The 27,107-nt window shown below is 41.8% G+C and overlaps 1 protein-coding gene across 2 annotated transcripts in view; it reads right to left on the bottom strand.

The window, feature by feature from the left end:
• Positions 1–24,500, bottom strand: part of uvrag (UV radiation resistance associated gene) — an 81,925-nt gene extending 57,425 nt beyond the window's left edge. For both annotated transcript variants that reach the window (XM_070843835.1, XM_070843836.1), the window contains exons 1-8: positions 24,214–24,500; positions 20,239–20,356; positions 19,447–19,481; positions 18,009–18,170; positions 17,104–17,178; positions 16,893–16,978; positions 9,594–9,699; positions 5,988–6,114 (exon numbers count right to left, since the gene is read on the bottom strand). In XM_070843835.1, coding sequence (XP_070699936.1) covers positions 5,988–6,114; positions 9,594–9,699; positions 16,893–16,978; positions 17,104–17,178; positions 18,009–18,170; positions 19,447–19,481; positions 20,239–20,356; positions 24,214–24,318 — 814 coding nt within the window. In that variant the 5' untranslated portion in view covers positions 24,319–24,500. The remainder of the gene's footprint in view (positions 1–5,987; positions 6,115–9,593; positions 9,700–16,892; positions 16,979–17,103; positions 17,179–18,008; positions 18,171–19,446; positions 19,482–20,238; positions 20,357–24,213) is intronic.
• Positions 24,501–27,107: the final 2,607 nt, after the last annotated feature.

Here is a 27,107-nt window from a genome sequence, read left to right as displayed (position 1 = left end):
TGTCTGGGAAAAACTGCATTATGGAAGCCCAGTGATTATGAATATGTTGGGGAGACCATATTGAATGCTGCTTGTTGAAAACATGATCCATCACAAGAGCCTTTATTATTAAACCAAGGCTAGTCATGCTATATGAGGAAAAGCTTTGGCTGTGGCATGAGTGGGGTGTCAGGGGGGTTAACAAAAAAGCAGGAAAAACATAGAAAGACATCCTGGTGAGTGATTACGCAGAGTGTTGGACTGCAGCACCTGTCAACCCTTATCCTCAGTCAAGATGGCAGTCAACTGAGGGATGGAAGTGTGTAAATCTGAGCTGCTGCTAAAGGAGCCCTAATGATGATAGCTTCAATATGAGACCTTTTCTCTGAGGTGACAAATACCTCCACACACCACACCTTCACAAAACTCCGTTCCTTCCACTTGAGAAACCCAACCACTGACATTTATTGGTCGGGAGCCCCGGCTGTGTTACAGAGCGTGAGAATAACTACCGTTACTAAGTACAATAAACGCCGTTCACAGACCTGATTTATGTCGTCTGCTAAAGGTGGAAGGAGGGAAATTAGACAGGAGGAAATTGTGACAAGAGTGTGACCCCACCATAACCAAAGCCATTAATTCTGGGGGCAGGAAAGAAAGACTCTCAATTTAAATTCGCAGCCGTAAAGAAGTAAAAAACTGTGGCCATACTCGTGTACTCTGTTATGGACTGTGTGAAAGACATGCAGTGGGCTTAGCATCAGTATGTGTGTATTTGCAGGAGTGAAAAACAACAGCTTTTCTCACTGCCATTACTGTAAATCAACAGGCATTGAACAGCTAGTTGTTAACCTGTCATCAGGACGATACCAACTGCTGATGTTTTTCACTGCTTACTATGATAACACTGTCCAAGACACACACATGAACAAAGATGAGCACAGAATAGGCATCAGCAAGCCTGCACTGCTAATCTAATAGTCACTTTACATGTGAGCCAGCAGATAAAGATGAGATGAAAGTCTGGTGTCCACATATTTGTAGACACACACACACCTGCAGAACCTCGACTGTATGTTTGGGTTTTGCAGGCCCAGTGTTTTGAGACAGGCCGTTTCCTGGGAATCACAAGTTGATAAGAGTTATTTGCTAATGGGCCCTATGACTGTGTGCGAGAGATGGAAGACCACACAGCCAGGTAGAGATCCTAAAGAGCGTGGCGATGATTGGAGATTAACAGTCCATACGGGATGCCCTCTGGGGATATAGTGCATAGCAATGCACTGACATATACTGTTAAACTGTCAATAAAGCTTAGAAAGAAATCTGTATCCAATAAGCACTGGAATGTGTGAAAATTCAACAAATCAAACGCTCGCTTCTAATTGAAACAACATTCACATTAAATAGGTATATAAATTATCAGTCCTTTGCCACCAGCTTGTCTGAGGAGCAGTCTATATGATTAAATGGAACTCATTTTGCTTGTGTGTGTTTTGACAGACGAGCCAATAGAGTCTCCTGACGAAAGTTTCAAAGTGAAATTTAAGTTACAATTGATAAAAGCATGTGACTCCAAAATGAAAGATGAGATCAGAATAAACAAACACATTGTGGTGCCAATCTAAATATAATCAGACACAAAATCAGCTGCTGTATGAAATACTGTAAACACCTGTCTCCCAGAGTATCCTGTCTGTAATTAATGCAGGGTTTTTTCCGATTGTGAAACAAATGAATGTGTGCAGGCTGATTGGAAGAGTTAAACAACAAGCTGGAAGTACAGAATGGCTCAGCAGCATATGGCTTTTGGCTTTTGAGTTATGAGTCTGGGAAAAAACAACAAGATTTTCAGCACAGCCCTGTTCAGCTACAGCATTTCAATTTATCCTAAAATACCTTTTCCCTCTTTAACCAGCTGAAGGAATTTCTTCTTCTGTTTCTTAATAAGCACTTGTCCAGTGTGGAAAAAAGCTGCCAATGAGCTACAGAGATGGAGAGCAGCGAGTTCTTTTGGCTGTAGACGGAGTGGTGACAGGTAAAGAGGCAAAGGATTAACAGACATTTTTTTTTAGAATCGCAGCACAAAGGAAATTTCTCCCTGAACCCCTCTTAGTGCTGTCTTTTTGTGCAAGTGTGTGTGTGTGTGTGTGTGTGTGTGTGTAGACTGCAAGCTAATTACCAGCCACTAACTCAGGTCGGTGGCTTAGTGAGTTGCCCTGCCCTTTGGCCAAACAGCGTGCTGATCTTACTAACACAAGGTTCCTATAGAGAGCACCTGGCCTACTTTAGGACCAACACCAGCTCTGACTGTAGAACTGAGATATCTAGTCAGCGCATAAAATGCAGTTTGGAAAGCTGGACATAAACTTGTTAAATCTCCAACATACAACGATGAGGGCGCAGCCACTGGCTGTTAATTCTCATTCAACAGTGCAAGTTCAGATGCAGTAAAGCCATTAACATACTCACTGTTCAATGCAGCAGGTGCATGTTGCTAATATTAAACCTGAGAAAAGAAAAACTGCAAGTTCATGTGGCACAGCCATCCAAAAGTACACTAAAATTACAATGTACAACTTGTGGATACATGCTATCACTAAAAAGTAATTAGTATTAAGTATACCTGCATATGTGTCTGGGTTTATGTGTGTGTGTGTGTGTGTGTGTGTGTGTGTGTACATTTGTGAACCCAAGCTTGACTAACAGTGCCTTTTCATGAGCCTTTCTTTTCCTATGAACAGTAACAGGCAGTAGTACAACCCTCCTCAGCTCTCAGACATCAGAGTCAAGACCTGTAGACTTTACAGGGTTAAATGACACCACTGTACCAACACTGTTGCTTTAGTGGCTTGGCACAGGCTGCAAAAACCACAGGAATGGCTCTATATACTGTACATTATGTGTGTGTGTGTGTGTGTGTGTGTGTGTGTGTGTTGAGTGACTCCAATCCTCTGACTGGGAGTGTGACAGAGGTTTCCTGTATGTGACAACACTCCTACTGTACTCTAAAGTGAGCGCTCACATGGCCTACCTGCTGCTGTCAAACAGCATGGAAACCATGACCAGTGTGCTCAAAATTTCCTGTAGTTTCCTGTACAACAAAATGGCAAATTTGTCATTGAAAATGACAACTGAATATATAGATTAATATGTGCATCCATCAGCTTTGGTATGTGCTATCTGATTGGTGATACAATAACATGGAAAACATTGAATAATACTGAAGACATTCATTTTGGGTCTCTTAACTATAGAGAGATGCAACACAGCCATGTTTGCAAGGGGTGTCTTACTTTGAATTTGGAAAATCTATTAATTCCAGAGAGGTTATTTACAGAATCATTCTTACTAACAAAAGTGAAAAATGTCCCTATTAGGCCTGTGATATGTGTAATACAGACAAAATGATGGCCGAACATTGTCATAACAACATTCTCTATTCTTTTTACAATGAGTGATGAGCTGCCGCTGATTAACAGCAGCTCACCACTCATGGTGAAAAGAGCAGATTAGGATGTTAGTGAAATTTGCTGCATGTGTTTTTATCATTGCGTTAAGTCTGCTTACACAAGCTGCTGGATTTGAGTCATGCAGCTTCATCTGAGACAACAAAATGAGTTGCAGCACGACCGTCTGGTCATCTCATGTGATGCTTGTGCAACACTAAATGTCCAGTGCCTTTCATCACTATTACCAGAGTGTTCATATTAGCTTTAGCAATCATTTTTTAGGGTATAAACACTGATCTAGTGTACATACATCAACTTTGGCTTTAAAGTGTAAACAGTATCCACACTGTATATTAATTAGGGCCTGAGCACCAAGCGGTGCGAGGACCCTATTGAAATGCAAGGAAATGCATCCGAAATGAATTGCAATTTTGGGGGCCTAAACATGCATGAAAACTCATGAAACTTTGCACACATATCAGTCGTGGCGAAAAATTACGTATTTTATGGGTCTGGTAAATGGGTGTGGCAAAATGGCTCCATAGCGCCCCCTAATTTCAAGCCCCAGAACTGTGTTTTATGTACATGTACGAAATTTGGAGGGCACATGTATCTCTTCAAGATGTAAAACCCAAGAGGAAGTCAGCCATATTGCATTTTTTGGCAATTTACAGGTGTCATAAATGAACAAACTAGTCTCTCTACAAAACTTTAACGGTTTGGCCGTGGCGAGCTGTCAAACTTCAGCGTCTCGCCATGAAACAGGAAGTTGTTAATAACTTCACTGAACATGATCCAATCAGCATTAAACTTGACATGCTTGATAAGACTCCCGCCCTGAAGACGTCTACATGTCAATATTCATTCACAGTCATAGCGCCACCTGGTGGCGACAGGAAATGCTATGTTTTACGCTATGATGGCTCAAGACCAGCCAGTTGATCAGATCCACTTCAAATTTGGTCAGGGAAGCCTCAAGACGTTGATGTTGGTCCGTAGTGAAAACTGTGAGTTTTCGTCAAAAGGTGTTGCCGTGGCGAATTTCGACGCTGTAACTCCACTCTACAAGGTCCTATCTTCACCAAATACTGTTTGATGACTGTCAGGCTCTGAAGACATGTACAGGCCAATTTTGAACCATTGTCATAGCGCCACCTAGTGGCAAGAGGAAGTGCATGTTTTATTCTCGGACGTCTCTCTCTCACCAGGTTAACCACAGCCAACTCAAATTTGGTCCAAACATTCCCAAGACTTGGATGATGCAAAGTTGTGAACCTCTTGAGGTTTCGTCAAACACGGTCATCGTGGCGGCGCCTCGTTTGCCATGAAACAGGAAGTTAGTTTTGAAGGGCTAAACATGTTTGAAAACTCACCAAATTTGGCACACGTGTCAGGAGGCCTAAAATGAGTAATCTGATTTGGTTCATGGGTTTGGGTGGGGCAAAATGGCTCTACGGCGCCCCCTACAAAACTTTGACAAACTAGCCCCAGGGCTACACTTTACCTACATGTACAAAATTCGATATGCATATGAAGCATGATGAGACCTATAAAAAAGTCTCTTGGTGCCATGACCTAAACCCAACAGGAAGTCAGCCATTTTGAATTAAGTGTCAAAATTCAATCAACTTTCTGCGATTTACAGGGGACGTCAATGAACGAACTACATGAAGTAAATGAACGGCGAATTTCGATCCTTCATCCTCCATGAAGATTTCAAAGAGCTGTTACTCGACTGTACAAGATCCTATCTTTACCAAATCTAACACGTCTGATGACAGTCCAACCATCTACAGAACAATTTTCAACTACACTCATTGCGCCACCTGGTGGTGACAGGAAGTGATACGTTCTATTCTCTGAGTGTCCATCCCAGCAAGTTAGCCACAGCCACTTCAAATTCAGTCTAAACTGATGCTAACTTATGAAGCTCTTGAGGTTTCGCAAAACGCAGTCACCGTGGCGACGCCGCGTTCGCCATGAAACAGGAAATTGCTGTAACTTCAGTGTACATTATCCAATCTGTTTCAAACTTGTCATGCTTAATAAGAGTCCCAACCTGAAGACATCTACATGCCAATTAGCGACCACGTTTTCACGTTATAGTCAACACTTCATATGCTGAAATATAGGACGTGATTAGTGGCTGTTCTCTAGCGCCACATAGGGGACACAGGAAGTGACATATAACTCCTTCATGCACTGTCACGCATGGAAAGGTCAGTGTCTGGTAACAGGACGCAGCCGGCACACACCCCGAAGTGCATGAAAGTGTGAGGGCCCTTCAACGCCGCTCGCAGCTTTAATTTAGATTGGAATAGAAGAGCACTGTTCACTCCTGAAGCCAGCAATCAGTAGGCCTGAAATAAGTGATTATTGTCTGTTTAAATTAATCCATTGAACAATTAATAACACGTCACCATACTACATCAACAAAGCATTGAGATCAGTCCATAAACCCTGTCCAATCCTCCACTTCAGCACTAAAGCATGTGTTATGGTTTTATATTCAAATTAGTCCAAGTGCACCTGTTGTATGTGCAACATTCACTTTACCTTTCCTCTGAAGTTGTGCCCGCTCCTTCTGCCGCAGATCTATCTCCCTGCCAAGCGCCTTCCTCTGCCGCTGCAGTTCGCTACGCAGAACGGCTATACGCAGCTGCATGCACTCCCGCTCTTTCTTCTGTTCAAAGCAAACAGAGGAAAATGATATGGAGAGAAAACAGAGAAAGAAATGAAAGATGAAAGAAAATATTTAGCATGTGGTCACAGCAAATTCTGAGCGCTTATTACCCGTCATAAAGACTCCTAAATTCCTACAAGCTCCCTCAAAAACAAGCCATGTTTTCACAGGCTGATCCCACGTTGCATTGATTTGATGTACATCTACTGAATATATATACTGAGCAACACTCGCTGTCAATAATTCAGAATCCACTGTCAACAACTGATGACAATAAAGGTGGAGAATGATTTGGCTATTGAAAACATTTCGCTGAGCCCTGAGATCAGTGTTACGGCTAAAAAGGTTTAGTAATGACCCCCAAGTCATGGGAACGGCTGGCTGCGAGTTAACTGGTGTGAAGTTCTGGCTGTTAGCATGCAAGCAGCTGCTGTAACAAGATGTAAGGAGGCTGAGGGCGCTATTTTTGTGGTGGCGCAACGACTTATTATGCATGCTTGTTCACTAGCATGGCTTACTTAGAAACCTAATGATGAAATCGTGATAGAGCCATAATCATACTTATTAGTCACACCAGTGCCTGGTATGACAACTCAATATTTCTACAGTACGGAAAAGATGTGTGTTCTTGTATGTGTCATTGGTGATTACTATTTTTCATCAAAACAATCCACCAAACAGTTTCTGGTTCCTCTCTGCACCCAAGTGACACAACAACTCATGTCGATCGTAAAAGGCCCTCCACGCAGCAGGTTAACCCACACACTTATTTTATAAAATCAGATCTTTTTTCTCTGGACTTGTTAATTCTGTTGCACATGTGAAAGCTGAGCAACTTACACCTTTAAAAGGTACTTTCAAAGCAGACATTTTGACTTATCACAGCACTTAAAGCATATAAGTAATTAATGATAGCTGCATTCCTTTACAGTAAGTGTAGTACTTTCAGGCCTGATATTGTGCATGCTGGCTCACCGAGACAGGCAATGATCAAGTGTGCCCACTCACCATTCACTAAATAAAGTTTTTTTTAAACTTTAAACTGCGAGTAATGCAGTATTACTATAGTTTAGCAGTATAGTATAGCAGTAACACGCAGAAAACCATAGCACACACAAACGTGTGGATGTACACAAACCCTCAAACTTTGTCTGCCTTTGTCTCTATACCCACAACTCTCAGCTGGCGTCTCTCTCACCACATGTTCCCAGACCAGCAGCATCATCAGAGTGCAGGTCATTAGTCAACATCTTGCCCTCTCTATAGGGTGTCCCTTCATCAGGCCTCATGTCTCTATCTGGTTGAGGGGGAGCATGCAGTGGGCTAACCAAATAATGAGGAACAGCACTGGAGCTTCATGGACTGATGGATGTGGATGTGGTATACAGCAGATGAAGGGGAGAGATTGGAAGTTAACAGACAACATACAATGAAAAATGATAACTTGGGATGAACAGATAGGGCAACTTCAAAACATGCAACGAGAGATTTAAGAGGCGACTTCTAGGGACCATGTGGATGATGACTGGGAAACGTATATGTAATAAGAGTTGGAAGAGAAAAACGTGGAGACACAAGAGAATGACATGGATAATATGGAGCTGGGAGGGAGTGAGTTTGTTGGCAGAATTACAGGGATTCAGCCTTGTTATTCAGCCTGCAGTTTGCAAGGAGGGACAGGGGCATCTCACACACTCACACATGTATTTAGATAGTGATCGTGGCCTGGATCAGAGGAAACACAGATATGCTTCTTTTTGAAGACTTCTGAGGGCTTTGTGGTGAAAACAGAGAGGGGTATCAGTCGCAGAGAGAAGACTGATAGAGCCTCCAATGTGTCGCACCCTGATGCTTGCATGTTAACCACCACTGGCTTTGGCACGAACCAAGAGCCTCCTACACTTTCACTGAGCGCATAGTTGACAAGTGGGTCACAGCCATGTCAGTGCGAGTGTGTGTGTGTGTGTGTGTGTGTGTGTGTGTGTGTGTGTGTGTGTGTGTGTGTGTGTGTGTGTGTGTGTGTGTGTGTGTGTGTGTGTGTGTGTGTGTGTGTGTGTGTGTGTGTGTGTTAGACTGTATCCCACCACCAGGGCCTGTCTGAACATCAAACAGCAGTGGGTCAGCTGAGTAAATAAGCAGCAGGCGTGGGGGGAGCATGTTGTAACCCAGCAGATTAATGGCAGAGTGTGGGTGAGAGGGTGAAAGGGCCATGCGCTAGGGTTGGTGGCCTCCACTCTGTCCCCCTTTGATCTATGCTCACTATGACGCGCATAGAGGGATAGTATAGACCTCTCCAAAGGCAAAGAGGGAAACCCTTAGAAGAGCCACACAATGCTCCACTCACTCCAAGTTGCTGGGTTTTACAGAAAGGTAGAGGACGAGGATTATGTGATTTATTAGCTGATGTGAGCTCTGAAAAGGGTTTTAAGGAATGTTTCACTGAGGGGAAAATATCAGAGACGAGTTTTTGAAAGGGATCCTTTGTGGCAAAAGAATGGAGCCTCAATGTTTTTGTGGGAAGGCTTGAGAAGGCTATAGTGGAGCTAATTTAATAGGTGGGGTGAAGGTCTGGGGAGAGGAACATAAAAAAATCAGCCATATCAAAAGCCGATGGAGAGCATGATGGAAAGCAACAGCTGTAACAGCTGTCTAAAGAGGCACTCTAAAGACACATTCAGAACTTTTCAATTTGGTATCTGCGCTAAAGCACATACACAAAACACACACTCCCGTAGATTTGAAACATTGGGTGGACACAAAAATATTCCAGGTGCCCAAAATGAAATTCAGCATGTAAGGTATGTAATCCTGTGACAAGAACAATGGTTTTTCCAGAGGCAAGTCTAGCTGGAGGATGAAAACACAGAGGTGTCACTGCCTTGGGGCTTTTACAACAAGAGAGGGGAAGCTTTTGAAGTGAATGTTTACCGTAAACACTATGTCAAACCTGGGATCAGCGCTCAGTTTTCACAGCTGTGGGGCTGCCAATTCCAAAAATGTTAAATATGCTTTCTTGCTTTTGCTGTGGATCCCAGTCGAGGACATGACAGGAGGTGGAAACACAAACAGTGGATTTTGGTCAAAGCATTATCATTTAGGCAGGCGGGATGTTGCTCTTTTTCCACTTATCAGTTGAGCCATCAACACAAAACGAGCTGCTCAAAGGGTATAATTACATCCCACATTACTTTACATTACAATTACATTTGGGGATTTAGGTGATACAGCCTCTTAAATCCTGTAAAGTATTTAGCACAATACAGTCTGCTGAGGTTTATTATTAGTGGAGAAACCAAAGGGCCTTTTATCGCTGATCACAGCAATTACTGCCCTCTGGTGTTAATTAACTTTCTTTGAAAACACAACATAAACTGATGATACAACAACTGCTACTGAAAATAAGCAAATAACACCACTCCTGATTAAAAGGTAAGTTGCTGATGAGTTGGAAAATTCTGCCAATCAGTGACCGTGCTCACCCGCTCTGTGCAGGTCGCTGTCGTCCTTAGCTTTTCCTCGATCTCCTTCCCGATCCTCTGCACTGTCACTTGGGTCTGCTTGATGGCTCTCTGGGCTGTGTGAAGCCTGTGTGAAGCAGGAGAACACAAAGTCACCGTGCACATCTTTGTTCGTCACCACACACTGGACCACATGAACGACACCATGTTGAAACCATGTTTCCAAGTGGCCACTAAATTGATCACTGTTATGACTATGTCAGCAATTCATTTCATTTAGCTTGGACGTTTACACTGGCTGTTTGGAGAGCATCATGAGAATTATAACTGGCCCCATGTGGAAGAGTCATTGTGCAGTGTGTTTGTTAGCCCTCATTGTTTCTTTTTCTGATTTACTGAGGCTGTCCTTCATTGTTCTGACTCACCTAAACTAGAATAAAAGTCTAAAGTTCATTAGACCAGAATGATCATGTTTTAAAACACCACAGACCACAAATATCAAAACAAAAGTTGAATCACTATTATTTTCTAATAATCTAACCACAAAGTGAGATCAAACATGGTGTGATAGACCTGAACCCATCAGTCCCAGAAACTGAGGTCAACCGTTCAAAGGCCAACTAATTAATTGAAACCATGAAGATGGAGGCTTTGTTCCAAATACCATGTCACTGTCATCACTGAAATAGGGAACAGCAACATCAGCACACAAATGACAAGCCAGTGCATTATTTAGACCATCAATCACAGGGTTAATTAACTTCCAAGTATGCTTTCTTCAAGTCCAGAGCTCCACCCCCATCCCCCACCCAACACAACCCATCTACAGACCGCAGGCCCACATGGTGGGAATGAGTTAGAGCACAGACAAAAGAGGGAACAGGCAATTAGCAGTCATAATGCCAGACTGGTGTTAGATCATCCACTTCTTACAAAATGTCTCAACACCATTCATGTTCCATCAGAGTTAGGCTGCACAGTAATGTCTACAGTAATCGGCAGAGAATGGCTTAAGTGTCTGAACCGTGAATAAAGATGCAATGAGGAGGCCTGTTCGAAAAAGTCTGAAGCTTCGAAGCTTCAATCATATTATTGACATTTGAATTTTAAAATACACAATATTTATGGATTTGTTTGTTTGTTCATTCTGTTTCAACCAGTGAGAACAATCCCAGCTCCCTGGCTGGAGCCAATACCAGCTGACTTTGGGCAAGAGGCAGGGTACATCCTGGACTGGTCACCAGTCAATCACAGATCACACATAGAGACAGACAACCATTCACACTCACACCTACAGGCAATTTAGAGTCACCAATTAACCCGCATGTCTTTGGACTGTGGGAGGAAGCCAAAGTACGTAGAGAGAACCCACGCAAGCACTGGGAGAACATGCAATCATAGACAAACATCCAAAGCTTCGTTCCAATTGAGTCTTCAAATGTTGAAAACATACATTTGTTACAGCCCTAGTGATTAGCTCTTCTTGTTAGCATATTTCTTTGTCTCCTAAAGCTAACCCTGTGGTTTGGGTCATATGGGTGATGTCAATAGGGTTTTCTTTTAGGCATTTGCTTCTTCAAGTCTTCAAGAAATTGCCTCTTGAGTGGGTTTAGTGTAAGAGGCTCCTTTTAACAGGCTCCCAGCTTGGTGGGGTCATTTCACAAATCCAGGCTTTTTTGTTATGAAACTCACACAGTGACCTCTGGATATAACTGCCTCTTTCTGGCAACCAATCCAGAGAAAATTGTTTCTGTGGCAATGTAAATAGAACTTTGGGGAGGAGTCCTACAGGAAAATTATTTCATATTTTCTGCCCACAGTTTTTAATCTGTCTGAGGTGACAGCGATAGCAGTTGGAGATAGTCCTTCAGAACATCAGGGCAAATCTGTTTTGACAGCTTCATCTGTTCATCTGTTTAGGTGATTGCGATGGTAGAATCTGATATCACCTTTTCCCCCAGGTGAGAATAGTTATCTCCTCTCCTTTTCACGCATGTCTGCCCCCTTATCATTCGCTCTTGGCCAAACGCCTGCCCATCAAGCTCTATCACAGCCTATGGACCAGCAGGGGGGAAAGTGTCCACAGAATGCCTTCTCACGAGCCATGGCAACTTTCCTTTTGCGAGGCATGAGATGTAACTTACAACTCTGTTGGGGGGGGATCTGCCGGAAGTTATGACTGAGCCTGTGCACTCAACCCTTGATGCCGATTAACATCAGAAAAACAATAACATTTTCTCCTTTGACGGTGGGACGAGATCCTGCAGGGGTGTCAGATGAAACCTCTACTTTTGAAACGTTCAGATTTTTTGATAAACATGAACGACCTTGTAGAAAATCTTTAATAGGGGCTTCTAAGTACAGTAAACATATATAAAGTTGAAATGGTGAATGTTAAGATTTACAATCAAGTAAAGTAAATGGATAAAACGGATGACCTCTTGAAGTCCTTTCAGTGCAGTTGGAGGCCAGCAGCCTCTGACTCAGGTCTCCTGTTTTCTGTTCATTTACCTTTACTGATTACCTTGAAATAAATATTTGCCATGGTTTACATGCTGTGTTGTGATCCAGTATCCGCAATTTCTGCAATCAGGGCTGAGGGGGGAAAATCAGCAAATGCAGATGTGTCATCTGACTCACAAAGATAAGCCAGAGAAAGGCCTGGGAGCTGAGGAAGACACCAGCGTTGTTCTTCTGAGAGAATCTAAAGGGGAAAGATCAAGTTGCTGATTTTTTCTGCTCAAACCTTCTATTAAAAGAAACCCTTGCAGGTAAGAAAAATATGGGGACATCAAGTAACATCTAAGGAGTCATGTAGCAACTGCTACATTTTCCAAGTATTGATTTTATATTGGGAGGAAATTACGATTAATCACATGTCCACTTAAGTGTACATCATGCATCACTAGCCAGATTCCAACTAGATATATCTTTATAAAATTTGGGTTGAAAAAAAAAAGAAGCTCAAATCTTGTTTTTCATGCCTAAAGATGAATAAAAACACTTCAAAAACATTTTTTTTTAAATCCTGACTGAGGTTATCATAATTCATGCATGAAAGGGTTAAGATCACCTTCCAATAACTGACAGCATATTTTTGCTAGAACTAATTTGACTCCACTACAAAACTTTGTGTGGGAGACTGAGAAAAGAGATCGGATCTAGCAAACTAGACAAGGAATACTGTACACATGTTGCCTTCCTATCAGAAACTGGCATTCAAATTGAATGGTTCAAACTAAGCAGATAATTACAATGGCTGCTTACCCTTACCAAAGCAGTATTGTAAATGTACTGAACATCGTGTGGCCTGGACAGTCTTTCAGCTGTCAAACAAACCTGGGTCTGAGGAAACAAGCAAGAACTAATGACTGTAGTGAATTCATTTCCAGAAACCGTTTTTCAAACACCACAGGGTGAATAAGGCAGCTGATTAAGCTATTCAAAACAAGCTCCGAGACATTTTGTGACAACAAATTGAGGTTAATGTCCAACTATCACACCTCTGGCAGGGACAAAACAGACAGCAGCACAGGAGGAAAATCACAACAAACAACACTACTAAGTTCTGTCTGTATCTCACTGCTAAAGAATGTCAACATACACATTTAACCACTTGCTGTTCACCTCACTTCGCCATTGTCTCTATCTTCTTGGAATGGAAGATAAGATTACTGTAGTTTCTTTGGCAAGCCCGCATACGTACTTTTTTTGATGGGATCTGCCGAGTTCCTATAAGCCATGGTAACATGACAACTACAGCAGAACTGCAGAGAAGTCAAAGAGATACTGAGAAAATGTACTTTTGGTCTCAAGAGGGTCAAAAAGGGCTCACGTACTCTTCAGATAATTACAGAAGTTTGGAACCCGGGTCAGGGTAAGCTCCTTGCCCTTGTCTTAGACCAAAAATCTCAAACTGTTAGTCATGGTTACTTAAGCATCCTGCTCTGGTAGGCCCAATAACAAACAATGAAGAGGATTATCTACAAAGTAGTGATTTATGTACAAAAACCTCATACAAATTTCATTAGTCAAAGCCTTGCTTGAGAAGCCAAAAAACACAAGACAAAAGTAGAGATAGGGATTAGAAGTTTTAAGCTGGAGTATAATTTTAGAGGTAGGAGAAATGAATCCCACAAGGCCAGCACTGAAGAAGCTGTAACACTGGAGACCGTGAGGGGAAAATAAGAGAAAGGGAAAGAATTGGGAGGGTAGTGAGAATGGAAAGCAGATAAGCTGGGAAAAAGACATGCCTGAGGTCTTAACTGAGGGAATGTAATCACAGTTTGAAAAAAATGTGCATAAAAAAACATTTTTGGAGGACGAACAGTGTATCTGAAGGGGGGGTTGCAGGCCTACCAAAAACAACCCTAGACCTCTTCTATAAGCATTAGTTTGATTCTGCACAAGCCCACTCCTGAGGTGTGTAATGAAAACAAAAGCATCCGCGTCCATATATACACGGTGATTTAAAGCTTGAGCAGTCAGTTTGTTTCTGTAGAAGGGTTGCTTCTGGTTAAGACTCCAGGGCAGGCCGTGGAGTCAGATCCAGCTGTCTGGTTAACGCAGCAGAACAACAAACGTCCTGTGGCTGAGAGCGTCTAGCCAGCAGGTGAGTAGACCTCAGGGGCTGCTGCAGGAAAGTATTATCACATCAATAGGCTCTGGGGCCTGAGAGACCCACCACAGAGCTCCCCCATCACTGTGCACTGCTTCTGTTGACGCGTACTGTACATACATGTATACTCCACATAGGAACATACAAAATCAAATCAGGGAACACAGGCAACATATGGCTGTGATCACGGGAGGACGGGTAGTTTCCCCTTTAGGCTCAAGGAGTTTGAGACAGGTTTATCCTGCAACGGCACAGCGCTGAACTGTGAAAGTGGTGCCCTATGAATGATGTCTGCCATGTGTCAACAACGGTTTTGTTGTCATTATAAATACTATCTGACATCGAAAAGTAAGTGCATACAGCTTTGCTTTCAGAGAACTATGAGTAACAAGGGGGCCACTCAAGTACTTCCTCTTACACACCACTTCAATGTGACGTTCAAGTACACATTTGGCCATAAAAGATGGCCTCTAACCACTATAAACTGGATCAGTAAACCACTCTGTCACTCTTTGTGCCTCCCCTCTTTGTTAATATCCAACTAGTCAGTCATGTGATGACAGTAAGTCAATCCTACCACCAGTTTTATAAGGGTTTCCACCCTCTCTTAGTGCTCACACATCCAACCTTTCCCTAGTAAGACTGAGGAGTGTACTTGGGTGGTTGAGAAATGTCTGAATATGTATTAAAATTGTCTACTAAAGAAAAAACAACTTTGTTGAACAGCTGATTCATCTTCATCACTGTCCTCTTGTCTTTCTTTCTACCCCGACAGGGGCCCAGCCCTATATAGCACGTGGCTCAGCCTCTATAACAGCCTAGAAGGCTCTCTACAATAGACAAGAGTTTGCTGATTGATGATCTGTACTCTCCCTCTTCATCTCCCCATCTGAGACGCGTTGTGTTTGCTAGCCCAAATCACCATGCTACTCACACAGGCGATGGCTGCTGTCAACCGGAGCCAGGCTGAAAAGCAGCCTGTGAATCTGCTGACAAATTACTGTCATTAATCAAGACCAGTGCCTTCTTAGCAAAGCAGCTCTCATCTTTTACCATTAAAGCACTGCAGTAAGAAAGACACTTTGCACTGGGCCAAAGCAGGGGGCGAGACACTGTTGGTGTCCCCCTGCGGACATGCATTAGTGCTGTTTGAGGGGAAAAAAAGACATTTACTCAAAATCCTTTGGAAGAGGCACGATAAAAACTAGATGACCAAAGGACTATTTTACGTGATGAAAAAGTCAATGCATGGTGCAGTGCCAGCAGCAGATAAACGCTGCTGCTATTCATCATTTATGAATGTGCACAAGAACACGAGTGAGCCAGTAACAAGCAGCACCACCTAAATGCTTCAGAAAGTGTAAGTACTCTGAGGCAGAGCACTGAGGGTCAGAAGCTGAGTGGTATAAATGGTTATGTACCAGGTGGGATACAGTATCTGACGAATCTCTCTACAGTACATGATCATAAACCACGTGCATATGAGTGCACTGAGCCAAGGAAAAACTCTGACAGGGGTGAGGAGCTGCAGGCAGAGCATCGTGTGGGAAGAGAGGGGATCAATGTAACTGTGTTAAACTCAACAGAGTCCCACTGGGTGTGGATAGAAGAGGATGTGGAAGAAAGCTGCAATAATAGAAGAAGCAAGAGCAGAGGTCATAAAAGTTATGATTCAAACTGGGCTTTCTCTCCTGCTTGCTGCTAGGGAGGCAATGGTATCCTCTCATATAAGCATAAACCATGACCACGTCTGGATGGGGTAGCACTATTAAAGCTCAGCCACATTTGGCACAAGTCCACAGCAAAGGTGTGTGACGCATTTATGTCCCTCATATTTAATTCTTATAGAGGAAAATGTCAGTGGAAGCCTTCATAATGCTCATAATGACAGGATCCTTTTCTTATTTTAGAAGTGTTCAACTTGAACCTTTGGGATAGATATCCATTTAGTTAAAACTGGGTGTAATTATGTTGTTGTGTGATGAGGCCACGGTTAACAGCGGGTTTCCCTCCGGGGAAGCCCTGGTGATGCTGAAAGTAGTGTTTACATTCTAACACATCTAAATATAAATGGGAAACAACAAGGCTATGTTTGTCAACAGATGCCAGAACTGCCTTGTGTCGTCTGATGTCCTTTCCTACTGTACTAGGGTTCCCCCTCTAACAAGCAACTCACTCAGCAAATCTCTGTCTCCCTCTTGTGGTGTAAATTTGTATTGCGACCATTTTTCACAGTCAACATCATCAGTATTTAAATTCTAATCATAATCTGATGCTGGCAAAACAATAAGGTTCATCACTGGGATAGGCCGCCATCTTGTCCAAAAATACAGTGTCGATGATGGGCTTCTTGATTTATATTGATTTGGGGGCCGGCAGAACCTCCTTGATAATGGGTCAAAATGTTAGCTTTCCTGTGGCACCATCTGCTGGACTACAAATGCCAAAGACAAATATGTAATACGTAATAGCAGGAAATCTAATCACATGACTAATTATGTAAAGTAAGTAAGTAGGTAAGTAAGTAAATTACACTGTAAAAAATCTTTTTAAGTATTCCAAATCCACTGCACATGAGAGAAAAGACTCCAGAGGCCATGCAGGTAGGTTGCTGCGTTAAAATGATGTAATACATTTGATGAAAGCTAAGGCCTGTTGATAAGATAATATGATGTAGTGCTGCTAAATGGCATGAATCTTACCTGAGCAAAGAGAAAACGCTGTAGGAGTTCCTGACTGAACTCTGGTCAACCTGAAGCAGACTGTTTTTCTTGCGCTCCGAATGATCCTGTAACAACCACATGTCAGTGTTTCGGTGCAGAAGCCAAAGAGCGCCCAAACAAAGCTAATGAGATTAGGACTGGGTATTCCATTATGATGCTGAAACTCTGGAAAATAGACAAAATGCTGCACCTTATGATCAAAGTCAGCTGCATAGTAGCCATCATTCAATCCAAATATGATCTCATTTGGATTCCGAGATCGAATCTGTGGACAGAGCAAAGCAGTAGGGCTCATTGTAGAGACAGAGATGGAAAGAACAAAAGACAGTGGGCATCTGGATGTACATGATAATGTATCTGTTCATGAGCCTTGAAAATAGTTTCACTGTGAAAGAATAGGAATGACATTGGGGTCTTTTACTGCATTTTACAATTGCTTTGGCTCAATAGAGTCTCAATGTCCAAAACCTTTAATGCAAAGTGCCAAATTGCTGAACTCACACACATAATTCGAAACTCAAATTATTAGCATATTAGCACAAGTTTCAACAGAATTGTAAGCGTACAGATTACTGACATGTGTCGTCAAACATTTCTTCTCCTTTTAACAGCAGTACTGCGGTGAGCAGCATTGCAACATAAGAGCTAATTACTTCACCACCAGTGTGATACAGTTGAAATATTTGGGGAAAAGGGAATTAATGGAAAAGAACTGAAGAGGAAAGGTAATGTCTTGCCTTTTGATTACTGTGTCTGTTATAGTAGTGAAAACTATTGTTAACAGTAATGTTATATGTTGTCCAGCATATCAGCTGACTGTATTTTTGATGATTAAACTTAGTGATTGAAATGAAGTGACTTTGTAGTTCTTACACAACAGAAACAGGAAACAGTATTCAACAGTGACGCAGTGAAGTACAAGCACAATCATCGTGTTACCTTGTAAGAATGTGTGGCTTACTGCAGTGTAAATCACATTACAGTTAAACAATGTATTCACTAAATAATATGAATATTCTCAAAAGTCCTTCATACTCATTGCACTTTTCTCCATCACTATTTGCAATTTCCATTGTCATGAGTGTGACTGCTGACCTGTTGTCCTGTGTATCTGAGGCCATCCAGGTTGACCTTCCACTCTATGAGGAGCTGGTACTGTTCCTCTTGTCCTCCCCAGATCCTCACCACGAAGCAAGACACTGAGGTGTCCAGAAGGTCCGGCAGCATGCCAAAGTCCAGGCTTCGCCAAGTTGGATTCTGAAACACACACACGGAGATCAGCACTCACTTGGTGAGGATAATCACCACTGAGAGTGCATACGATACTGGCATGACGGCTGATATAACTTAATAACTTATTTATTCAATAAAGTAATGTTCAAACTTGAACTTAAACTTAAGCTACTGTTCATGTCAGACAAGTAAACACAATGCAAGTGTGTCTGGTACCTCTGTCAGGTCCAATGCCATAATGAGATTCCCATCCACTGTAAAGTAATTGAATCATCCTGTTCTGTATTAACCTTAAAGTCTGATCCCTACTGCAGTTCGTTCTCTGTCCTTGAACTTCTAGACTGACAGCACCAAGTTCAGCTCTAGAAAATGCTGCAGCCATTTACATCATTCAATTATGTACCATTTCCCTCCATCAGAGAGAAAAGCTCTTGCTCTATGGGCCCCTTTCAAGGACAGGCACAATAGGAATGTCAAAAGCAGAAGTACAGTGCACGGGGTGGTGGGGGTTAGAAAACAAAATGAGGGAGAGTCAGTAGCGGAAGCAAAGGGACACAGCCGTTAGAATGAAAACAGGAAGAGCAACAGGAAACATTTCCCTTAAAAAACGATGACAGGAAGGAGAGAGAATACTAAAGAATGAATGTCAGCAAGGATGTTAAATTCAGCAGGAGGAAGTTGGAGAGATGACAGGAGTCATGACTCCTGCGGTGCATTATAGAGTCTGTCTGCCCAGGATACTAAACAGTATGCCTGGAAAGCAGCTTAGGTCAGCTCATGACTCGGCAGCAAGCCCAACAGTAATGGCTTGCTATCCTTGGCTGCTTCTATAGCTTTGTGCAGAAGTGCATCTGCCACGCCAATAAGAGTGGGAAGAGCCAAAGAATCATGTAGTAATATACAGCTGGCCCATTTACACAACTCACTGATGCTTACAGACCAAGAGAGAAAATTGGGAGAAAAAAGGGAACAGCACATATTATATTTAACTCATCTTGATGCCAGTCTGACATTTTAATCAGTGAAGCATGTTTCACAGCATGTCACTGCAACTTTGATGTTTGAAAACCAGTTTATATTGACGAACAAGCTCAGAGGTGGCTAAATGTCAGACTGGCAGGAAGGCAGCAGGTATAAATGCCAGCCTTGGCATCAGTAAAATACAAGAGTACTGTCTTCCTTCATCATGGCACTGCACATAACGACCAGTATACTAACACACACTGCAACAGCAAGGTGCAGGTAATGACCCTATCCCAGGAGGCAGACATGAAAAGCTTGAAGGTTTAATTATACTCACCAGCGAGTCTCGTATGACTTCACTCTTGTAAAAATCTAAGAAGACATAAAAAAAAAAGCTGATTAAAAGAAGGTAGAACGCACTCATGCACAATCGACTTTGTGTCAATCTGCCCTAAAATACTTTTCACAAAAGCTCAGCCAGCTTCTACTGGACAGCAGGTACACAAGATTGTAGTGACAGTATCTGGAGTAAACTCCTGAAGCTGCTCCACACACAGCGAGGACACCACTGTGACTTTATTGGATTATTGGCTCGTTCTGATTCACAGCTGGGAGCCGTGCATTTAAAAAAACTACCTGAATGGATAACCTTTAAATAAATAGTTCCACAGGGTCCACCAAGTCAGTCACTAGTCCAATGTCCATAGAGTGTTAACATTTTCAGCTTAGGGAGACATATTTTGTGTTTGTAGATACTAGAATTAGTGCACAAAACCATTGCAAAAGTATATCATTTCTATTTTAGGGTGGAATATCCTATTGCAGACAATTGGCTTGAGATTTCTATTTAATTACTCAGTCATCACAAACCATCTAATGGCAATTATTTTTCATATTTGTCAGGGCCACATTAGCTACTCTTACCATGTAGCAGTCTACATTAGTTCATATGAGGAGGAAAGTCCTCCTTTTAGGGAAAACATGGCGCAGAGACACATAATGTGTGTCACAAACCTTCCCAAGTACTATATGTGAGATTGTAGAAAACAGACCAAGCAGCATTACCCACTGTCAGCGCTCACACAGAGGACTGACAGGGTGGAGGGTGTGTGGAAGGGCTGACAATGACCTCTGGATATGCGGTCTCCTATACAGAGGTGGAGGGTGAAGTAAGTGTCCAGCAGTGGGGAACCATTCTTGTTGACAATGTTTCTGGCTGCAATGCTCCGGAGATGACGCAATCGTCTCTGTTTGGCAGGAGAAAGAGAGAGAGAGAGAGAGAGTGGGGAAAGAATGAGAACAATTAACAGACATCAGAGCTGTTGTATTCAGTTTCACCCTCATCATGTGCTCGTCATTGGCAAATAGTATCTAAGCTGCTCTGAAGATGCAGAATCCTAACTGGGTACAGAGATCAATAAAATATCACATTTATATATATATATATATATATGTCCGTGTATATATACACACACGGACTAAAATAGCCGTTATTTCCCATACACAGAGGCAACACCGACTGTGTGCGTTTGCTTGATGTCAGCAGTTCAAATAATAGAGGCATGGCATCCCCATGGTAGCCAGTTAACTCGACAGGCATGGCCAGCTGTGACAGTCACATGAGAAATGTGTTGACTTTTTTTTGCCTATAAATGATTTGTCACAGAAACTACAAATCACAATGAGCCAACTATGGAACAGCAATCTCTTATAAAATGGCTTAGCACACAAAACAAAAGCCAGCATACCAGTGATACATACAGTTGAGACAATTAATAAGATAAGATAACATAACATAACATAACATAAGAGATACAGAGTGGCATTTGGCAAGTTCCCGCTTCGGTCAAACACGTCACCACAGCGCAGCTTCTGTTGACCAGCAGGCCCGGCCTCTCTCCTGCAGCCATCCTGAGACTAAATCTAAGTCATGGGATTCCCTATAAGATTAAGGGCCTCAGAAACAAAAACCTCGATTGTTCTGTAAAGGACGTTTAACCCCCTCTCTTAAAAATGTCAGTGAATGGACTAGTGTGTGGACCACAGGCGTAGAGAAATGGCTGTATGTACACTTGAGTAGTATGAAACTACTGTGCTGTGTTGGATTGAGCTGGAAATAAAACTCGACCAATATTAGATCCCTTATTATAGGTTACAAGCTCAGACAAAGATCAAAGTCAGGAGCACTACTACTAAGCCACGCGTCATAATGTGATCAAAAAAGTGTGGTGGTTGTATGCGACACAGGGATTAGTGTGACAAAAGCGATTAGCTGGTCACAAGCCTGCTGCTGAACATCTGTAATTCAAACATCCCATTTCCTTGAAAACCAGACATGACAAACTAAATCAGAGCTCTGGCTTAAAACACTTAGTCAAACAGAGCTGTACATGAAGGCAAAATTAAACTGTGTATCTTTAAACTGTAAACTTTCTACCGACTGCTGCATTCCTCTAACCTTCTGTTCTTGTTTGTTCCCATTAGGCCCCAAGCTGTGAGTGTCTCTTCTGTTCCCTTTCTGTCTCTCTTTCTTTCTTTCTATCTGTCTGTCTGTCTGTCTGTCTGTCTGTCTGCGTATAGAAGACAAGGTTGTGTGGCTCAGGTCTGACTTGACGACACCTGAAGTTGCTCCATGTGCATCACAATTTGTATATACTGTGATTTTGTTGGTCTGTTCTGTACACGCCACTTCTATTCCATCTTGTCCATCCTGACGTGGGAGAGGGATCGCTCCTCTGGTGCTCCTCTGAGTTTTCTTCTCCATTTTTTCCCTGTCAAAGGGTTTTGGTGATCTGAATCTGAAAACAGATTATAAAGCCCCCCAAGGCCAGTGGTGATTTGTGATTTTACGCTGTATAATTAAAGTTTCACCTGATTGGACTTAACTTGAGGAATGAAATAGCAACTGTAAATAAATAAGACAACTACCTTTGTTTTAATATTACACAAACAACTGTAAAAAATTAAGCTTAAGAGAATAAAATATCAAAATACTTTGACACATCATAAAACAAATTAACCTCTACATTGCTTTTTTTTATTACTATTTTTATTTATATTACTATTTCAAACTAACATTTGTGATTGATACACAGTATAATTATTACAAATTATTACATTATTTATACAAAAAATGATTAGGGTTGTGAGTATGTGTCCTGTCCTCTGAAATCGCAAACACTTGTCCTAAAACATTCCTATTACTTTGATATGTACGCATACAAGTATCTGGTTGACTATGCTGTTATATTTAATATTAGATGTATGTGCAGAAGTTACAAGCACTCAGCAAAAACTCCCACATGAATCATCTCTCCTGAGTTCAGCTCTCAGTGTGTCTTCTGTTACTGCGAGCCAGCAGAACAATGTTACTCAGACAATGTTTTGTTATGGAGCTACAGAAGGGTGTGGGAAAATACACGATCAAATTCACTCAGTGACTTCAGGATAGTTTTACATTGATAAAATGTACATGCCCCCTGTATGTACAGTACCTGTATGCTCTTATACTATCCACGTGGTCACAGGTCAATGATGTGTGAGCACACCAAAGAGTTACAGATTGAAATGCTGAGGAATGTTTAAAGGGTCAGTACACCCAAAACACAAAAGGACATGTTTTCTACTCACCTATACTGTTGTGAGATCCCTGCCTCTGAGTGACTGCTGCAAAGCCAATACAATGGAACACATCCAGACACCACTAACTTTTGTAAATGCGGTAAACTGGTCTATTTAATTATATTGTTTCCTTAGTTAATGTTATAAGCATGTGAAACACTAATAACTACATGTCAGATATTCACATGTTACCCTTGAAAAAATGTAATAATAATAATATGTTTTTAATCTGAATAATATTGGTACATGTTTACTCTGTTTATTGGACAGAACTACTGACACAGTTTGGATTGACATCCACACCAAACATATTATGTAAATGTCCGTATAACACAATCATACACTTAAGCAAGGGACAAGGATCAAAGAGTTGGATTTGCTGCTGAAAAGATAAATTAAATTGCAGGCACAACAGAAATGATTACATTCCCAGCATCAATATGTATTCTGCTTGGTATCACTTACTATACGGAGAAGTTCATGCTGAGGAAAGCTGAGTCAGTGACACCCACATTAAAAACCACCAACAATATGCAACACCCAGCAGGACAGCTTGACGAAAACATGTTGCTGCTTGTACAAGGGATTTTCCTCTAATGAAGTCGGACTCACAGTTTCACAGTTAACTAAAGCAAACTCATTTCTGCATGTTTGCTGTGAATGTGGAGCGACATACTGTGAGGCAACTTTGATTCCTGATGTGGACCGAAGTGGTTCGTGGCTGAAGTCTGCCTCTGCTGCAAATAGCTGCTTAGCTCACGGGATGCTTTGTGCTGCTTTTGGATGTTTTGTCGTAAAGCAGCATCATATTCATATGATTCTCAGCCTAACACGGGCAGCCTGTTTCTCATCAAAGTCAGTGTCTAGTTTCTGTGAGACCTTGCTGGACCAATGTTACAGTCTGAGGTGTGTAGCACTAATGAATGAACTGTCAACTGACAACTTTTTACATGTTGTTGAATGAATGAATGAATGAATGGCTACATTTTTGCGGCTCACAAAGATTTTCTCAACTAAAAATAGTTTATACTGTGGACATTTTTCAAATAAAATAAAAAAATATCTAAATGAGACTATACAACGTGACAGTCATGACATATGCTTCACCTGCGTGCTGACATAACGCCAAGTTACCATTAGCAGTAGCATACTGGCTTCGTGCACTAACCCTAACCTGTTTAGACCTATATACACAATGAAAATAGGACACCAGCCTGAAAGGCCAGGGGCTCAACAATGCCTAACGCTAGCCTAACTGGTTTTAGTGTATCTGGGCTGTCAGTCCAGCTCTATCAGTTTCAAGTAAGCTAGCTAACTGCAAGCTAGCGGTTGCTAGCTAACTAGCTAGCCTGACAGGCCTGCCGTGTGCTCCAGGCAGCAGTTGAAACTGACGTTGTACACAGTAGGGCGGCTCGGTCCAAGTTTCCCTAACTTCATTTGATAGCAGTTCATACAGACGTGAGCTCCGAGGCTGTGCATTTACCTGCTGGGACGTGAGCTCTACATGTAAGGCTCGAGAGGATGAAGCTCCAGAGTTGGTGACAGAGGCGGCGGGGATGGTGAGAGCCCGACCGGTGATGGAGTTCATCCTCCTGTCGGCATCTAGCGGGTCCCCCTCATTCAACAAAACATCCCACCCACGACATCCAGGACCCTTGGCTTAAAGTTTACGAAGCTCCAGGCCACCACCAGAGACATGCAGACGCGGTTGTTTGTGGTGGTTGCGCGCTACAACAGCTGTCAGCTAACCTACGGGACGTAAACAAAGTACAGGCTCCTCTGCTGCACTTGGTTCGGAAATCCGTCTCCGGTTGGGAGGCGCGACACCCTGGCTGCTGATTGGCCAAAACTCACGTATGTCACGTAAAGGCGGTGCCTGCTGCTGAAAACGCGCGTTCCTATTGGTCGGATGATCTGTTTATCTTCCAGGATGGAAGGTGTCCGTTGAAATCTGTCAAAGCTGCAAAATATGAGGAAGTTGTATAGCGCAGCGTGACATGCAGGTGACAGTTAAACGGTGACATCCAGGCCATTTCACACGTACATCTCCATTAGAGCTATTACAAAACTGACGACAATACGTCAGATTTGTGTTACACTGGCTATCACACTGGTCAACCTTATGTCACCGATCTGTAAGTACTAACACATGAGGCCATGAACTAACAGCAGCAGCCTCAGCAGCGTCTGATCAATAATGTAAGAATTTTGCTCTCCTCTATTTGGAGTACTTTCTGTGCACTAGACCACAGTAACGTTAAATGATTCCTCGTCTAGCAGCTAGGGAGAAGGAAAAGCACTGCAGGAGGCTCCTGGATCCCAGGAATAGAAAGAGTTATGAGAGTCTTGTGTAAAAGTAGTAATACCTCAGTGTAAAAATACTCCATAACAAGTCACAGTCATGCAATTAAAATTATACTGCATTTAAAAGTATGTAATTATTAACTAAGTATTAGCAGCAAAAACTTGAAAGTACTTTAGACCCCTTTCAGCGTTTCTTAATATTATCATTATTTCTATTGCATTCACTTGTGTGCAGCACTGTAATAGTCAATTAGACAGTAACTTCTCACAGTTAAAGGCGTTGGGGAAATATCTGTGACAGTGTATCATATTTTATACACTGATCATATGATATGTGCAAAAATGTGTATCTGCAATTCAACATAGATACAAATATCAAATAACTAGTGTTTTAAAAGTACAATATTTCTGTCTGAAATGTAGAAGTATTGAATATGCAGCATGATGTGAAAATACTCATGTACAAGTACCGCAAGATTACAGTACTCGAGTCGATCTACTTCACTTTCCATTACAACTAGATCCCCAACTTCTCTCCATCTGAGCAGCAGCAGTCTACTATATTATGCACTATATGTACACACTGTGCAGTACTATATGACAGATGCATGTAAGCCTCTCACCCTGACTGCAGAATGTAAAGCAACCATGGGGGGGCAGCACCAGCCCCAGAGAGGAGTTCTGTTTGCACAGGGTCATTGGACTTGACAAAACCTATTGATTACGTTCAGTTTTCAGAAATAGCCAGTCTTGTGTATCTGAAACAGACCCTGCATGGTTTGGGAAATGGTTTGCTGGAGTTTATTAAAACATTTTCTTATCAACGTTGCCCGGTTTCCATTTTCTACTATTTCTTACTTATCCCCAACATTTTAGTGGGAAACATTATGCTTTTTACTCCATTAAAACGTATTTTACAGCAATAGTTACTGGATATTTTTTAGATGTTTCATGCAAAACATAATCAATGAGGCGTGCTGTATATCAAACCACCCATTACTTTATAAAGTAGTTAAACTGGTTCCAACTAGTCCAACAACAAAAAATAAAAAATAAATAAAAATGCTGTTTGCACGTTAATGCATCAATATCCTAATACAAACAGGTGAAATGGATACTCCTGTGCTTTTTAGTAAAATCTTCAGTGCAGGACTTTCACTTGTAGTGTTTTTTTACACTGTGGTTTTACTTGAGGAATCTGGGTACACTATCAGTATTAAGTCAAATGAAAAGATAAAACATTAGAAATGAGTCAACGTGATGGGTCAAATGTGTGCAAAAACAAGACACAAAGAGCACATCTCCTTCTGAAAATATACAAAAGTTTAATTTAAATATTAGCAGACAGATGATGCCATTCATCACGTAGACAGGTCTCGCTGTTTATTCCTTGCAAATTTATTGCACCTGAATCACAGTGCTCTTTACAAGAAGTCACAATGGTGAAACCAGAGGAAATTATTCTTCAAATGACCATCTTGTAATTTACCACCCATCAACATGACACAAACATTGGCCCACTTATTCTGATGATTCCCTCGATATATTCTATACTCACATACTCTTATTTAAAAGTACTCGTGACACACTAAGACCAGTATAATCCCTTCCTTTTTAATTATCACCCATGACGTAGTTACAAAGAGATCCACAGTACACTGGAATCATCAAACATCAGGATTTCCACCCACAAAACATCATTGTCTCTAACTGCAGCTCAAAACCTTCCAAAACACTTGAAGATACAGGACAACACTGTTTTTTTTTTTGTTGTTGTTGCATAGACAACACACCCATCCACACCTGGATGGACAACAAAGGGAAATCAAACCAAGCAGCACAATGGCTGTTTTAGAAAATTCTCTATCAAAAGGCATTTTTTTAAGACCTCAGAAGGTAATCAGCGATACAAAAAGTGCATCAGAAATATTCATTGAGGGGGAAGCACTAAAACAGGCTTTTTTTCCTCTCTACAGAATACAATTAATACTTTATGGCATTATACAATCACAGGCACACAATGTACATGTGCATTCACAATAGAAATCCACCCCGTTGAATTCCTTCACTCTC

Source organism: Pempheris klunzingeri, chromosome 14 (assembly GCF_042242105.1).
Source record: "Pempheris klunzingeri isolate RE-2024b chromosome 14, fPemKlu1.hap1, whole genome shotgun sequence".
NCBI lineage: Eukaryota > Metazoa > Chordata > Actinopteri > Acropomatiformes > Pempheridae > Pempheris > Pempheris klunzingeri.
The sequence above is the reverse complement of the archived record's forward strand: the minus strand, read 5'-3'. Positions and strand labels throughout refer to the sequence as shown.